The sequence below is a fragment of the Leptidea sinapis genome, chromosome 3 (genome assembly GCF_905404315.1).
Source record: "Leptidea sinapis chromosome 3, ilLepSina1.1, whole genome shotgun sequence".
NCBI classification, from domain to species: Eukaryota; Metazoa; Arthropoda; class Insecta; order Lepidoptera; family Pieridae; genus Leptidea; species Leptidea sinapis.
Window position 1 is genome coordinate 8,577,465 of NC_066267.1, and position 18,244 is coordinate 8,595,708.

General features: G+C 35.6%; 1 protein-coding gene across 1 annotated transcript in view; it reads left to right on the top strand.

Annotated features, from left to right (window-relative positions):
• The window catches only part of LOC126979601 (pre-mRNA-processing-splicing factor 8), a 41,375-nt gene extending 24,421 nt beyond the window's left edge, over positions 1-16,954 (top strand). Inside the window, exons 20-34 of the mRNA XM_050828973.1 lie at positions 196-365; positions 525-672; positions 863-991; positions 1,734-1,894; positions 2,614-2,805; positions 3,635-3,829; positions 4,621-4,792; positions 5,869-5,982; positions 6,337-6,510; positions 7,458-7,651; positions 12,528-12,743; positions 13,230-13,395; positions 13,810-14,013; positions 16,074-16,353; positions 16,724-16,954. Coding sequence (XP_050684930.1) covers positions 196-365; positions 525-672; positions 863-991; positions 1,734-1,894; positions 2,614-2,805; positions 3,635-3,829; positions 4,621-4,792; positions 5,869-5,982; positions 6,337-6,510; positions 7,458-7,651; positions 12,528-12,743; positions 13,230-13,395; positions 13,810-14,013; positions 16,074-16,353; positions 16,724-16,884 — 2,676 coding nt within the window. The 3' untranslated portion in view covers positions 16,885-16,954. The remainder of the gene's footprint in view (positions 1-195; positions 366-524; positions 673-862; positions 992-1,733; positions 1,895-2,613; positions 2,806-3,634; positions 3,830-4,620; positions 4,793-5,868; positions 5,983-6,336; positions 6,511-7,457; positions 7,652-12,527; positions 12,744-13,229; positions 13,396-13,809; positions 14,014-16,073; positions 16,354-16,723) is intronic.
• Positions 16,955-18,244: the final 1,290 nt, after the last annotated feature.

Here is an 18,244-nt window from a genome sequence, read left to right on the forward strand (position 1 = left end):
TGTGTTTTGTTGCATAAATTCGAATACTTACTATTACTAATAATTACAATTTCTCGATCTCCCCCTTCGCTTTGATATCCCTCTTCACTGTGTCTTAGATCTATCTACCTATGTGTAGGTACTATGGGTATGCACCTATCAGAACAACCTCAGTTTATACTAAAAATATACTTTGAAATATATTATGTATAACAGGTACTGAAGCAGAATCCATTCTGGTGGACACATCAGCGCCACGACGGCAAGCTGTGGAATCTCAATAACTACAGAACAGACATGATTCAGGCACTGGGTGGAGTCGAGGGTATACTGGAACACACATTATTCAAGGGAACATACTTCCCCACTTGGGAGGGGTTGTTCTGGTAAGTTATTATTATTATTATGACTTTATACATAGTTCAAAAATATTTTGGCATACAAAATGTACAAAGTACTTTTGAAATCAAAATCTAAATATTATGCTGTTCTTCTTTGGCTTTTTACTTCAGTTCCTTACTTTGTGCTGTTTTTGTACTTTTTAGGGAGAAAGCATCTGGTTTTGAAGAGTCAATGAAGTACAAAAAACTGACAAACGCGCAGCGATCCGGTCTGAACCAGATCCCCAACCGACGATTTACCCTGTGGTGGTCCCCTACCATCAACAGAGCCAATGTATATGTTGGTTTCCAGGTGAGTCTACTAAGCCTTCTAATGGACGAGTGCTTATCACTCATTAAAAGTTCACCTTTTCACCCAAGGGAGTCCTATTGGAAAGGCTTATTATACATCCATAGATCAAAGCCACAAAATGGCGCTCACGTCTCTTTGTTGGTCACATTTTGTTCAAAATCTAAAATTATAATTGTTTCTCCTTGTTTAGGTACAATTGGATTTGACTGGAATCTTCATGCACGGCAAGATCCCAACACTGAAGATATCTCTGATCCAAATATTCAGAGCTCACTTGTGGCAGAAGGTTCACGAATCTATTGTGATGGACCTGTGTCAGGTAATCTTTAGTTACATGTACATATTTTTATAATCTATACTATACTATTATAATAATGATATAATATTGAAATGATGCTCACTACTAAGTCAAACATTTATGTCTTCAACCAAAACTACCCAAGTTACCAACATTATAATACTATATTAAAATTAAGCTGCTGGTTTTAAAATGCTAAATATATAATATTTTCATACATTTTATTTATTTACTAGACTAATTTATTACTCGGAATTAGTGAGATGTGATAGAAGCAGCATTTGTTATAGACAGAACCACTTATCGTGGGCTTGACCAAATTTAAATTAGTAGTAAGGGATTAAATTTGCTTAATAAAATGATTAAAAACAACGTGTGCGTCTCGGGATGCTCGACAGAAGTGATAACTTAAACTATGTTGAAATATTTAATATTGAAATTGTTTAACTTGAGAAAAGGTTAGGTTTATTACTTAAATTTTATGTACAATATGAATATGATAATGTAAGGAAAGGTTAGTAATAAAATATTTTATTGATTTTAAAATATATTCTATTCTTGGATAAAATTGTTGATTACGTAAATTAGAATTTTGTGTATGTACATTATTAGTATGATTATTTAATCCTATAAAACTAACAATTGGTTAGTGTGAGAGAGGCCTGCACCGCTGCCATATACATGAGAGAAAGCCAGACAGACTGCCGACGTAACGCGTTACGTAACGAAGTGGTTTACAGTTCAATTTTTTTTTTTTAAATAGGTGTTCGACCAAGAGCTGGACGCGCTGGAGATAGAGACAGTGCAGAAGGAGACCATCCACCCGCGGAAGTCGTACAAGATGAACTCGTCGTGTGCGGACATACTGCTGTTCTCCGCGTACAAGTGGAACGTGTCGCGACCCTCGCTGCTGGCTGACACCAAGTAACATAATTAGTTGAATATTCAACGACTAGATAGATATTCATTACATATTCACTTCACAAGTCAACCCCAATTACATTTTTAGCGCTACCAACAATTCGTATAGCTGTAATTTGAGGAGATTGTTCAAGAAACCCCACAAAATCATATTGATAATAAAAAATAATAGTTTTCATTTACATAAAGTACCGGTCACAACAATCAAAAAAGTAAATATCAATTCAAATGTACTTAAAAAAGTTTTAGTATAATAAGATATTATACACAAATTATTTATATAATATTTTACTTCATCAAACAGTTTGAATTAAAGTAAAATTCGCAAGATGACTTTGTGTGCTTTGGGAGCAGTTCATTACATTGTATTTGATTATAAAATACATTTCAGAGGTGATCATAACCTCTTTAAGAAGTTGGCCGTTAAAATGGAAGGCATTCATAATGATTACATTTGTTTATTGCTACTCAACAATGATACTTACTAATTTATGATAGCATACGTAAATCGTTTCTTTTTTATAGTTCTAATAGTTTTGTTTATAGTGTATATATAATATAATAGTAGTATATACACATAATTTAATGTTTTTAAGCGCAATAGCTTTACTTAAATAATAACAATCTGTTAAAGTTGGTAAGGTAGCTTTTTCATTCATCGACTTTCAAATCACAACGATGCTATAGAATATATAGTAAAAGTTTTAATTGTACATTGACAGAGACACGATGGACAACACGACCACCCAGAAGTACTGGCTGGACATCCAGCTGCGCTGGGGCGACTACGACTCGCACGACATCGAGCGGTACGCGCGTGCCAAGTTCCTGGACTATACCACCGACAACATGTCCATCTACCCCTCGCCCACGGGTCTGCTGGTCGCCATCGACCTGGCCTACAACCTGCACAGGTACGTGAAGGCATTCATTTTCTCAAAATTTATTCCTTTACAATTTCTTTTAATATACTGGATACTACTACCGCTTAGGAAACAAATGGCGCTCTGAGAGAGAAGAAGCGGCGCAAGAAACTCTCCCAGCATTCTTTTTTTGCGCTCTTTTTAATATAAATATACAATATTGTACTTTATCTAATAATCTAGTCCCAGAATGTCCGATCACTTAGATATTCAGTTGTGGAGTAATAGGATTTACAACAGCCATTTTTTTTATAAAACATTTAAATTAATTTCTAGATAATGGCTGGGACTTTATTATAAAAGTGTTAATAATATACATAAAATACATTTACCCTTAAAGCTATTATGTATCCTATAAAGCCTACTAGAATTAGTTACAAGTAATCCCTTATTTCTAGTGTTATAATAATGAAAATCACTATTAAGAGCAAAAAAGCACATTAACACCCGACGTACTATATCTTAGTACCAGAACTAACTTTAAATTGAAAATAAGAATCTGTTTTGATACGGGCAACCTTAGGGATCCTGCTCGTTCTTCTCTAAGGAAATCTGTCTTCCGAATACTTCCGAACGAGCTGTATTGAAAAATGACATATTTCAAGTGTAATGCAATTTACTTACGAAATAAAAATATTTTTGTTTTGTTAGTTTGTTTGAGCAAAATTAAAATGATTACTCTGTATTTTACTCATTTCCCAAATTCGATCTAAATTTGTCTAACTAAAGGTGTGAACAATTAACAAGAATCGCATTCGACGTGAATAAAATCACGGCTAGAAGATTTATCTATATTCTTACCTATATCTAATGTACACAGTGCATACGGAAACTGGTTCCCGGGCTGCAAGCCGCTGATCCAACAGGCCATGGCGAAGATAATGAAAGCTAATCCCGCGCTGTACGTGTTGAGGGAAAGAATTCGTAAAGCACTGCAACTGTACTCGTCCGAACCTACCGAGCCTTATCTATCCAGTCAGAACTATGGCGAACTGTTCTCAAATCAAATTATTTGGTGAGTTTTAACAACATTCATTTTTAAATAATTCAATTTGGCGTCTACAAGGACATACTAAAGATAATCATCATAAGGTTGTCTTTCTGTTCAATTCTAATAATACAAAGTTATTTTAAGGACAATACTCATATGAAGTAAACCTACCATTACTGAACACATGAAAAAAAATATCCCATGCAAATAATAAATCATTAACAAATTTCATTTAAAACCACAATTTAAATCATAATCCCAGCCTCAGGTCGCTCTCTCCCCATCACTGGTATACCGGCTTATTACTCTCGTTAGTAAGACGTATTGTGTCCGTAATTTTAGGCCGAAAATTTGAAGTTTAATAGTAATCTAAACAGCTTGGTCTTTTTTTAATAATTAAAAACTAATGTAGATTTATTAATATGGCATGTTATTATTGATACAAGCAGTCTTTGTTTTACCAAATTAAAGGCACATGATGCAGTCCATTTTTGTTTATTACAAATTATTTATTACAAAGTTTATTGATATAAAATAATATAAAGTAAACAAGCAGTACCTAATTAATTAAAATTATTACCGTAGCACTAATTATTAATTAAAATAAATATCCAAAGTCAGTAATAAACGATTGTTTCTGGTAGACCCTTGTACAAAAAAAAAACAAAGTTTATTCAAATCGAATCATTTTGTATGAGCTCTCGGTAGAATTAAAACGTTCTTAAGCAAACTGACCTGTTGATAAATCAAGTATATTCTTATTATAAAGTATTTCTAGATTCATAAGACATTAAAAATAAAAATTATTTTGTCAGGTTTGTGGATGATACGAACGTATACCGCGTGACAATACACAAGACGTTCGAAGGCAATCTAACCACAAAGCCCATCAATGGTGCCATCTTCATATTCAACCCGAGGACCGGACAGCTGTTCTTGAAGATCATCCACACCAGCGTGTGGGCCGGACAGAAACGTCTTGGACAGGTTTGTATTAGCTTTATGACACATTCATTTTGAGGACAAGATCATAATGGATACAACAAGCACATGGCTAATACAGCGGTAGCAAGGGTGATTATAGTTATTTATGCAACTGTTGTGTAATAAGGGGTATTAAAACAAGAATGTGATAATAGTATCACATCAGTGTTTTAATAACTAATTATCAACAGTTGCATACAAGACTTTATATACACCCCGAATATTAATCCTCAAATGATTCTGAAACAATTTAGCTTACTGCTAACATTAAAACACCAGTCCTAGTAGTAACCTAATATCATTAATTACTGATTATATACAAATAAACTAAGTATTAATGAAATAATTATTTATTTTTAGTAGTAATTTACATTTTGTATAGTGCAATTATTTAAATTCACTTGAATATTATGTTATAATATCCGGCGGTGTGCTGTCAAAACTTAATCGCTCATTTTTTCAAGAAAATTGGCGGGGATTCGAATAACCTACTTTTTTTACGGCTTTTTTACGTTCTGGTAGTGTGGAACGCGCGTAAACGAAAGTGTTCTTGTTTTGAAATTATTAAATTAATTATTATATAATATATTAAATTAAATTACTTCATACAAATAACACGCATCGGGCAATAAGAATGTGGCTGTCTGTTGAAACTCTTTGCGCATGAAGTGATCGAAAAAAAACAAAGGAGTGTTGTTATGTAATTCAGTACAACATTACAACACTCGTTTGGATAAGCTAATTTGATGCTGGCAATAAGCTAATTATTTCAGAATCTGTAATAGAGGATTTAAAGCATGGGTGTAGATAAAATAACAAAACTGCTCAGTCTTTATCATGAAAGTCTGTCAAATAGACACAGACACACAGAAAAGTACATGCAATTTTTTCACGTCGAGTTAACAGTTTAACTGTAGTAATATAGATTGATACATGATACTGTTTTAGAACACTTGCAGAATGTGGCAGCTCTTCATAATTACTGATATAAAATTTAGTATTATCTCAATTTGTAGTACAAAAACATAATTTCTAATGTTTAAAAAAAGTCTGTTAAATTTATATCCTGATGTCCACAGCTTGCTAAATGGAAAACAGCTGAAGAAGTAGCTGCTCTTATTCGTTCACTGCCAGTGGAGGAGCAGCCTAAACAGATTATTGTCACCAGAAAAGGAATGTTGGACCCACTTGAGGTATATATGATGAACATGGCTTAAATAATATCAATCGTTCTTTCATAAAATAAAATATGATACAACAGAATATAAAGAATTAGGAGATTATTTTGGAAAAATCCTAGTTAGTAATTTGATCACCAATAAAGCCATTAAAGCACTTCAATAAAACAAACACATTAAAGGAATTAGAAAAACCACATAGACCATATTTATATTTAAAATTTATGAAAATAATGTTCAAGACTTATAGACGTTAGACAATTATCAAGACTTGTTATTAAACATTGATATCAGAAATAATAGTATTTTGTACTTTAATAAGGTGTTCTAACATTGTTTCTTATCTAAAAAGTGTTGTATTATCTCTAGGTTCACTTGCTCGACTTCCCGAACATAGTTATCAAAGGGTCGGAGTTGCAACTGCCGTTCCAGGCTTGCCTCAAGGTGGAGAAGTTCGGTGACTTGATTCTCAAAGCCACAGAGCCGCAGATGGTGCTCTTCAACTTGTACGACGACTGGCTCAAGACTATATCTTCCTACACCGTGAGTGCTTGTGCATTTATAAGTTGGCCTATTTACCAAAGTGTTTATGTGCTACTAGGGTATGTAAAGTAATCGCGCGAGTTGAATGCAATCGAAGCCCGGGGATGAAGCTTCTCCCCTTGCCGTCTCATGCGTCGCCTACAGTGTATGTCGTCTTTGACAGTGTTCGTACGCTTATTGTGTTATCGCGTTAATACTAAAGTTGCGATCCCGTGTTATTGTTTTTTTTTTAATAATGACTGATCCGAGTCCATCAAGTTCCGTTGCAAAAAAAAACGAGTTTTTATTCATCGAAATTCACGAGAAATGGCGAAAAATGTTTTAGACAATAGTGTGAAAGGCAGAACAAAAATTTGAGATTGAATTATTACTACAATCATTTTTTCATCATCACCTAGTGTTAAGTGGTAAACATAAGCAGTGTTTAAATAGTATTGCTGAACTCTGCATTCAACTCGCGCGTTATCTGTAGGTGCTTTCATGTTATTGAAAATATTTTTACATAAAACTACAAAAATTAATTCATTACCGAAGGCAGACCGTAACCACACTGACCATTGCCTGATTAAAATGATCACAGAGTGTATAAACATTAAATATAATACCCGGTTTTATATTTTTATTAAATAACAGTAACATAAATATTATGGAGACTTTTTTACCTTTTTATATTATTCATATAATCACACTAGTCTCACAGAGGTATAGGCAGAGATAATTGTGATCCCCTAGCTACTTTTATTTAACCCTTTCATATAAGTTATGTTATGATTGACCTCTGATCATTCAAACATGGTAATTATATTATTATTATGAGCATATTAATTAAACTATGCCTTCAATCTTGTAGAGATGTGCTTCAATCTATAAATTTTTCAATTGAACTTTAATTTTTTCCCTCTTAACTTTCATTTCTATTCTTAACGTGATGTTTATTATTTGTGCAGGCGTTCAGTCGTCTGATACTGATACTGCGCGCGCTACACGTGAACACAGAACGTACCAAGGTGCTGCTGAAGCCCGATAAGACTACGCTGACAGAACCGCATCATATTTGGCCAACTCTTACTGATGATGACTGGATCAAGGTCGAGGTGCAACTCAAAGATCTTATTTTGGCTGATTATGGCAAGAAAAACAAGTAAGTGATGCATTCAATAAGAGTGTATTTTTTTAAATTATTTTCTTTCAAATTTACGTTTCTTTTAATAATCATTTGTGACTGTAGTTCTATACTGTTCTCACCCAGTACCAGCTCAAATTCAATGTAATGTTTCATGTTGGTATAAAAAAATACACAAATTTTTAACGTCAAAGTTATACATGTTATCATTTACCACAAATTTAGAAAAGTTGAGATTTTTTTTTTTTTTTTTAATATATTTATTTAAAACTTTACATATTTATATAAATAAAGCAGCAACCAAAAATCACGAAGATTTGTCCGGATTGCTAACATGAGTTGAGTTCGCAATGATAATTAAAATAAGATCAGAAAAAACTTAAGTAAGTACATACACAAGGTTTACAAGCAAAGCATCACTAGATCAGGTTCGCATTCAACCGGTCATCGTTGATTCATATCTCTATGCGAAAGCGGGACACTGCTATCTTTCGATCGCGCTATTCCGTCGCACACGCACAGCGATATGTCTATTCGCTCGGCCGGTGGGCGGTGACAAAGAACCCGATGTTTGACCCACTTAGAATGTAAGCTACAGGGTGTTCAAAAATTGCAATTTTAACTTATCTCTAATATTTTTTTTGGTGATGCTAATTTTTACAGATGGATCAATATCATTTAATAGCCGAGGAACCAAATATTGTGTTGTGCGCGAACCATAAATGTTATTGGACTTTAATGTTTTTAAGTGATTATTTGTGATTTTCCTAGTGATTATTTTATGACAAATTTTACTTTGAATTTCATGATTAAAAAATTGTTCCTTAAGAAGACAATACTTAAATTTTGTGTGTATTGGTAAGATTTTACAGTGCCTGAAGAGATCGTTATATTCATTCGCTTTATGTTGTTCTTTTACTACTGGGGAGACTATTTCTTTAATTATCCTAATTTGCATGTTTTGTATTTTATCTAGGTAGGTCTTAAATGTTCTGCCATAGCTGGTAATACCATAACTTATAATGGAATCGGCTAGTGAGTTATATAATAATAATAATATTTTATATGGTATTCTACCCTTTATTAAAATTAAATTGGCTAAAAATGCTCTGAGTTTGTCACATACAGTATTGATATGGGGGAGCCAGTTAAAACAACAATCGATAACTAAACCCAAGTACGTATGATTTTCAACAGTTTCAATAGTGGGACAGCTACATATTTGTAGCTTTTGATGAAAACACATATGGCAATGCGCCTTAAGCTTCTTGATTGTGTCATAATTAGTTTTAAGATATGGTGATCGAATATGCATCAATTTCGTTTTATCGGCATTGAGGACAAGCCTATTGTCGTGGCACCATTTGTTAAGGCGGTCGAAGTCAAACTGAAGGTTCTCAAGTGCTTGTTCAATGTTTCTATCAGCGATTACAAGACAAGTGTCATCAGCGTATTGATATGATGTACAATGCTTCAGTATATTATTTATATCATTGACATACGCGATAAAGTGTATTGGGCCGAGCACTGATCCCTGTGCTGTTCCTTCAGTAACTGATAAAACATCACTCTTGGCATCTTCTATTTTAACATAAAATGACCTATTTTTGAGATAATCCTCACACCAATTTAGGGTCGGGCCTCTGATTCCAGAGTTTCCAAGTTTCGAAATCAAGCATTCGTGATTTAGAGTGTCAAATGCGCGCGAGAAGTCAATAAAAAGGACAAAGACGTGTTTGCGATTACCTAAGTGACCGTTAATTTCATCACTGAACTTGGAGAGCAGCAGCGAAGTACTTTTGAGTGGTTGAAAACCATACTGGTTTTTGCTAATAATATCATGGTTGTGATAAAACGATTGAATCTGATCACTGAGGTACTTCTCAACAATTTTATCTATAGATGATAAGAGGGAAACAGGACGATAGTTAGAAACATCGTTCTGTTTCCCTTTTTTATGCACTGGTCTCACGCAACTTTGCTTTAATTCCCTCGGGTACTTTCCGACTGCAAAGCTGACGTTTATTAAATGCGCTATAGATGAGGATATTTTCTTTGCGATACATTTGACATCTCTAATTTTTATGCCATCACCACCTTCAGCCTTTCTATTATTTAACCTGGATATTAACTTCTCGATTCTTAAGGGTGTTGCATTTTTAAAGCGAAGAGAGACGTTAGCATCCATTTTATATTCATCTGGATCTAAAAGTTTAATCGGGCAAGAAGGTACCATAGCCTTGACAGCATTTCGGAATTCTTGTGCAAACTTGTTTGCAATAACTTTGTGAGACTGTTGACTGTAGTCAAAAGCCTTAGAAACTATTTCATCTATCGATCTACTAACCCTGCCGCAAATATTATTAACGATCTGCCAAAGTTTTCTAGGATTTTTCATATTTCTATTTATTTCATTCTGATAATATCTGTTCCTACTTCTTTCAAGGGTCTTATGAATTTTATTCCTAATCTGATTATACTCTAGTCGAAGACATTTGTTTGTCGGATCTTTTTTCCAACTGTTGAAAAGGGCGTCCCTTCTATCAGTCATTTGTAGCATAAATTGCTTCACCCAGGGTTGTTTCGGTAGTTTATTGATGCGTTGCGATTTAAATTTTAAGGATTTGTTATAAGCTAAAGTAAAATTAGATTTTATGAATTCATAAATTTTTTCAGGACATGAAATATTTGTCGTATGCAACCACTCAATATTATTTAGTTCCTCGTTTACAATTTTACTGTCACAGTACTGCATTTTACAATTATATTTTGTAGCACGCTGTATATTACTTGTAGCTTCGCATGCCAACAGAATGACGCGGTGATCCGCCAGAACTGTATCGACTGCGGCCGTGCACGGACTCAATGAAATTAACTTCGTAAACAAGTGGTCAATGCACGATTTTGTAATTTTATTTAATCTCTTTTCAATTCTGGTATAGTCAGTTATACCTACATTGAATCCGCGCTCGGAGAGCATATCGATGTACATATTTCTTATGGAATTGTTGGTTTTTAGGTCTATATTAGCATCGCCGAGAATAATTGTGTTTGTGTTCGAGTATCTATCTATAACCTGTGAAAGTTCATAAACAAAAGTGTTTTCGTTTGTACGTGGTGGTCTGTAAAATGCACACAATGTCACGACGATTTTATCCGCTGTTACTAAATTACCGAATAACATCTCAAAACTTGTCGTTGTTATGGTTGTTAGTTGAGTGAATTTAAGATAACTTTTCACATAAATTATTATTCCACCACCTCGTTGCTTAGTACGAAATACTGTGTGCATTTTATAGCCATCAATGTTATATATATTACTTATACTCGAGGAAATACCCACCTCGGTTAATACAATAACATCGATAGGAATTTTACATGAGTTTAATAATAGTAACAGTTTAGGGAAATGTTTTTTCATAGACCGAATGTTAACATGTAGGCAAAATAAATTAATTTGATTGAAGGGTACTTGATTTATAAAAGAGGTAACAGTAGAACAATCAAAAATTTCAGATGTTGGAGTATGACTAATATTATCCATATTATTATTTAAGTAGGTAGGTAATTATATATATATTTTTTTTTCTGAGTTTAACTTATCAAAGTAATAACAGGTAATAAGTATAGTCTATTAATTTGATAATAATCCTTCTATGTCTGCTATTGATCGAATAATGTGTGGCCGACTCTTGTCATCACCTTTTTTTACATAGATAATGCCAGCTTTACACCAGACATATTTATAGGTTTCGTTTAGTTTTTGTTGGGCATTGTACAAGAGTACTTTATTACGGTGCGTTAGCGCTTCGCGTATATAGATTCGGCGTGTAGCCTGACCCTGTGGTAACGATGTCAAAATACTACCAGCGTTCAGCTCCATGTTTTTAGAAGAGTGTATCCATTGGGTACGCATTACGCTGGATTTGAGTTCAACTAGGATATGACCTGGTTGTGGACGATCCCTAGGTTTCTGCAGGCGTCTGGCAGCTACAATGTCAACCGCACTTACCCCCAGTTTATCAGCAACTTTGTTCACTACATCTTTAACGTCTTGGTTCGGAGTTTCCGGTATACCTGCTATCTCTAGAGTTCCAGCTAGCAACTTTTGGTCTACTTCATTGATATGTTGTTCGAGCACAGCAACTCTCAACTCGAGATTCTTGTTTTTATTTAGTAACTCCATGTTTTTATTTAATAGGGATTTTATAGTACTTTCTTGTTTTCGTACTATATCTTCAAGATCCGCCACTTGGCCATTCATATGTTCGACAGCAATTGTTAGGTTGCCTACTTCTGCCTTGATGATCCTCTGTGTTTCGCGAGAGATACTCGCGATCAACTTTGTTTCGTTTAGCGCTGTGCAAGCGTGAACTTCTTGTCCTTCTTCTTCGTCAGAGCTGTCTTCTGGTGCCGCAAAGAAAGAGGTACGCCTAGAAGCGTTGCTTAGGCATTCTTGACAACTCCATTCCAGACCATCCGAGTTCCGCAGAGCCGCCATCTGCTTGTTGGTAAGTTTAGAGCAGCTGGTTGTCATATGTACCGTTTTATTACATCTACTACATATGAGGCCCGGAGATTTCAAGGTGATGTTTTTATTACATGTAGAACACTTTTTTGGAGCCATCTTAGAGATTACTATAGATTGAAGGTAGTTAAAAATTTCTCAAAAACAACTGTAAACACGACTGATACGTATGCACTGTCGAACGCAACTTGAACGCAAGATGAAATGAGATGTGGAGAGAAACTCATTGCCACTCTTTTAAATCTATATTTACAATTTATACAAAGTGATGCAACACACTAAAATATTTCAAGTTAAGTAAAAAAAATAAAGTAAATAAATATAAAAATAATAATAATTGAATATACTTTAAATTCTTGCCAACAGCGTGAATGTTGCCTCTCTAACACAATCGGAGATTCGCGACATCATCCTGGGTATGGAGATATCGGCGCCGTCGGCCCAGCGGCAGCAGATCGCGGAGATAGAGAAGCAGAGCAAGGAGCAGAGCCAGCTCACAGCGACGACCACGCGGACGGTCAACAAGCACGGAGACGAGATCATCACTTCTACCACCAGCAACTATGAGTCGCAGACCTTCAGGTACGGCACTATATGTTGTGCTTAATACCAATCGCTTAGGCTGAGTTGCACTGACTAACTTTAATAATAACAAACAGGTTAAAGTACCGGTTAAGCAAAAAGTCTGATGCACCATTTTTTTTAATGACGTCATTTATTTAATTTTTAATGACATCAAAAAGAATTCTAAAGGAATCAATTTCGAGAAAATAAATGCGTTTTATGCCTTTTAACCTTTTATCGTCCAATTATTGCTGGTTAATGTTAATTGTAAATAGCTAAATATTGATCTGTTAAAAGGTGCAAATAATTATATATATATTTTAACTTTAGCTACACTAAGGGATTTGATGGTGCAACACATTTCGCGCTTTATGTTAAAGTCAGCGTTACTGTTAACATTAAGTTTGACTATAACAGTGAATATGATGCAACCCAGCCTTCAGTAATTAAAAATGTTTAGGTATCAAAATCAGTTTTTCATTTGTTTTTTTTTTTCATTTTTAGTTCAAAAACAGAATGGCGTGTGCGTGCAATATCCGCGACGAATCTCCACCTGCGCACAAACCACATCTACGTCAGCTCGGACGATATCAAGGAGAGTGGATATACTTACATTCTGCCAAAGAATTTGCTCAAGAAGTTTGTCACTATATCTGACTTGAGAGCGCAGGTAAGCCCCTTTTATGCACTTAGCTTCGTGTTTAATAAAATCGAGATCTTTTTACTATCATGAAAAGCCCTTAATAATATAGTATATAGACTCTTTACTCACTTGACTACTTACTCAAATTATAATGTAGTCTACTAACACACACGTAAATTTTATTAAGCGTTATTTTGCTGATATCTATAATGTCGTGAGACTTCCTGATTGTAAGTTCCGCCTAGATTGCTCTATAATCAATTAGACACGCGTTTCGCCTCTAAACGGGGCATCCTCAGTTGACTCGCCAAATTCTGGCAAGAGACCTACGTATTTTTTTTTTAAAACTATGAATAAAAGAGACAAAACACACATGATTACGGATAGCGTATTGAGACGCCTTATGGTTCCAGCGTAAGTAATGCAATGTGGTGGTTGCAGATCGCGTGCTACCTGTACGGCACGTCGCCGGCCGACAACCCGCAGGTGCGCGAGGTGGTGTGCGCCGTGCTGCCGCCGCAGTGGGGCACGCACCAGGCCGTGCACCTGCCGCGCCACCTGCCGCGCCACCCCGCGCTCGCACACCTGCAGCCGCTGGGCTGGATGCACACGCAGCCCAACGAGCTGCCCCAGCTCTCGCCTCAGGTACCTTTCTACTTCAACCTCGACTTAGCACCTTTATAAATTTAACCATTAAACGGGCACGTATGCGTTTTCAAAATCAACATTACAGTCCATTTAGTATCTAGAGTTAATAATGTGTAATAATAGTGTTCAACTCCACAAGGTGAAATTGAGTTGTAAAAATAGTAGGTAGGGTTAATTTATATTTTATCGTAGTATTTCCCCTCGTTATTAATTGTACATCTCTGGTATGAAGTAATTAATGCACTAGACAATCAGCAGGCAGATGCAATATACACAGACTTTTCAAGGCTTTTGATAAAGTTAACCTCAACTTGCTACTAAAACACTTAAAGAATTTTGGGATAACAGATACACTGTTAAACTGGTGTGAAACTTATCTTTGTAAGTGACCCAACACTGTTTTTATTAATGGATTTAGTTCAAAACCTTAAACTTGCCACATCTGGTGTTCCTCAGGGATCACTTCTCGGGCCGTTATTGTTCAATATCTTTATTTACAGCAGAACTAATATATTTCAATATTCAAGAGTATATTTATTTGCCGATGATCTCAAACTATTAGGAGTGATTAGAAACCCTGCAAAATACTAAGCTACTTCAAAGTGATATCGATCGTTTAATCCAGTGGTGCACAATCAACAACATGCAGCTCAATGCAACCAAATGCTTTCATATATCATTCACGCGCAAGTTCAATGCAATAAGTAGTCAATACAGTATCCTAAATGAAAGAATCACTAAAGTCCATAGCATACGCGATTTGGGAGTAACACTTGATTCTAAACTTAATTTTATAGAGCATGTTGACAACATCCTTGCATCAGCCTCTAAGTCTCTGGGGTTTGTATCAGAAATGCCAAAGATTTTAGAAAAATATCCACAATAAGAGTCCTTTTTAATAGCTTTGAGAGATCTAAGTTGGAATACTGTTCCCAAGTATGGTGCCCTGACTATAATATCCACAGTGACAGGATTGAAAGGCTTCATAAGAAAATAATCTGCTACCTCACCTACCGTACGCCCGACGTACGAGACTTGATATCGTATAACGATCGTCTGCGTCATTTTCAAACCCTATCATTATAATCCCGCCGTTAATACTTAGATATAATTTTTCTGTACAAATTAATGAACAGTCAAATTGAGTGTCCTGTTCTATTAAGTTTGTTTGACATCAGTATTCCCCATCGACCTCCTCGTAAGGCAACTGCACTGTTTAAAATCCCACTCCGCAGAACGAGGCTTGGGAGTAAATTCAACTTTAGTAAGGCTTTCGCGGTCACCCACTTATCTACCTTCAAGGATTGAGGGTTTAGACATTAACCATAATTCTGAAAATAAATTTAAGCGGCTTTGTAATTTTTTAAATAATAATTTAATTTAAATTTGTTCTTTAAGTGTACTTTTCTTTTTATTTGTGTAGAAATGTTTTAGATTTATATAATACGTTATTATACCAGCGGCACGCTATGGTGGCCGTTTTGACATATTATAATTAATAGTGATGTGAAATGTCAATTTATTCTCGAAAAAAATATAATCAAATCTATCAGTTTTTGTTGCAACTATCCAGTACCTCATTAAAAAGGTTTAATAATACTAAATATGTTTACTTAAGATATTTGAACGAACTGAAATTGGAATGAAAATGAATATACATACTTTATATGCACATAAGAAACAACTGAATACAAAAAGAGACCAAAAAAAGGTGTAACAAAAGGCCAGATTGAATCAGATTTGTCCATACTGCTATTTTCACTGCCGTCACTGCTATCATCGCCTACTTTAATTAAAAGTTCGTTTTGTAAAATATTATCTATTTTCACATCTCTTTCATAATCTTCCCTTATTAATTTAACAGCTGTTCTATTGACAACCTTTTCCCAGTCTCCTTTAGTGACATGTTCACAAGCTTCTTCTACTATTTTTAGCATTTTTAATGTGGTAAATGGGGGTTCTGTATTGCGTCTTGCAGCATACCCCTTAATTTATTAGTAATAACTACGTCACGTTGGCACTTGGGAGTTGAAGATATATAATGTTTTATATTTCAGGACATAACAACCCATGCGAAAATAATGGCTGAGAATCCAACATGGGATGGGGAGAAAACCATAATTATAACGTGCTCGTTCACGCCCGGCTCCTGTTCCCTAACCGCGTACAAACTGACGCCCAGCGGCTACGAGTGGGGCGTGAAGAACACAGACCGCGGCAATAACCCCAAGGGATACCTACCCAGCCACTACGAGAAGGTGCAGATGTTGCTGTCAGATAGATTCCTTGGGTACTTTATGGTGCCTTCCCAAGGCAGCTGGAATTATAACTTTATGGGTATGTTTTTTTTGTCTGTTTAAAGCAACATTAAACTGACAGTCACATCATGTAATTTTAATCAGAAATAGATGTGTCTACTACTAGTACATAATATTAGCACTAATGTAACAATATTTAATTGACCTAAATGAGCTAATTATAAATCTACAACTTTAGTAATACATGTTGTATTTTTTCTGCTTTTCTGCATGATTGGCACCATTCGTTATAATACAATATTTGTATAATAAGTTTTTAATGGATAAATAAAGATATATTATTATTACTACTCCGTTATATTGATAGAGCTGTTATACATGTCAAAACCTTTCATAGGTTGTTTGTTCAGCCAACCTGGTATGGTTCAAGCATTAATATTTGTATGCAGGTGTCCGTCACGACCCCAACATGAAGTATGGCGTGCAGCTGTGCAATCCCCGTGAGTTCTACCATGAGGTGCACCGGCCCGCCCACTTCATGAACTTCGCTGCCATGGAGGACGCCTCTGCCACCATTATCGCTGCAGACCGAGAGGACCACTATGCCTGATGTGTCTACAATCAGTTTAAAGTGTTACTCTTGAAGTTTTGTAGATAAGAATACATTTTTTATTATGTGACATTGTTTGTTTTATTTGAATATTACATATTTAATTTATATCTATTATCAATACTGTACTAAGTAAGTTGAATGTGTTGTTTTCATTTTTTATACTTAGGCCAAGAGGCGACCGCAAAAAGTTGTTTGTTATTGTTTATAATTAATATAATACCGAAGTGGACGTGTGCAAGTCTAGTTCACGTCATACTTCTTTTCAAGCCCGTATGTAGGCACCTACATACCAATCTAAATACACACACCAAAAAAGTCTAAACAACATGCATGATATTACAAATTTACCATTTATATTAATTAATTTCTAAGTCTAAAGATTTCACTCAAAGTGTTTTTATTGCTATTTAGTCTTGATTTTATAATTTTACCAACCGTTTAAATAAAGTTAGCGACTAAATTGAATTGTTAGATATTCTTTACGTCATGGAGCGACGTCTTTTGACGGCAAATGAAATGCAAAGATCTGTAGGGATGTTGCAAGCGGGAAGTAATCAATCTCAGGTATCTCGGAATTTTGGCATTCATAGATGTCTTCGGTAGTACAACCACTCGGCAAGACCGATACATACAACTGACTGCAAGACGCCAGCCGATGTTACCCCTTGGCCACAGTCACCTGCGGCGCGGTCTGCGTCGCGCAAAGCGGCGAGCGGCAAAAACAAATTGAGCAAATTGTATGAAGTATGCCACAGCTATCGGCTCGGCGCATTGCGGTGCGACCTGGGGCGCGGTGGCTAGCCGCGCGGCGTGCGAGTGAAACAAATGCACTCGGGAGTATCGAGGCGGCCACAGTTCAGAGCGGCGCGCGCAGCGGTAGTGGTGGACGCATTTAGCATCGCGCGACCAAAACAAATAATTTTGTTTTTATCGCGCATTGAGCTCATATAAAATAATGGATACAGAACAATTTATTAGTGAAATACTGAGTAGACCAGCAATATGGATGTCAAAACATCCACATCATAAATATAGGCATGTTATAAAAAAATTGTGGGACGAAATAAAACAACAATTTCCTGGAAGTAATGGCAAGTATTGATGCCGCCGCGGTCGCAACTAGTTGAGCTGTGGCATACCACAGCAAACCGCGCCTCTCGCAGCCCCGCGCTGCGCTCCACACCGCCAGAAACTGTGGCCAAAACCTTAAGAGGGGACGCTAGCAGCGTTATTCCATACAAACGTATTCCCCTTTTTTCTCCTTGGATAATGCTTCTAGAAAGGAGATTTTTGTCAAAAATCTAGGTATGCTAAAGCTATGTCTGTACGTTTTGCTTTTTTTTTCAATCAACTAACG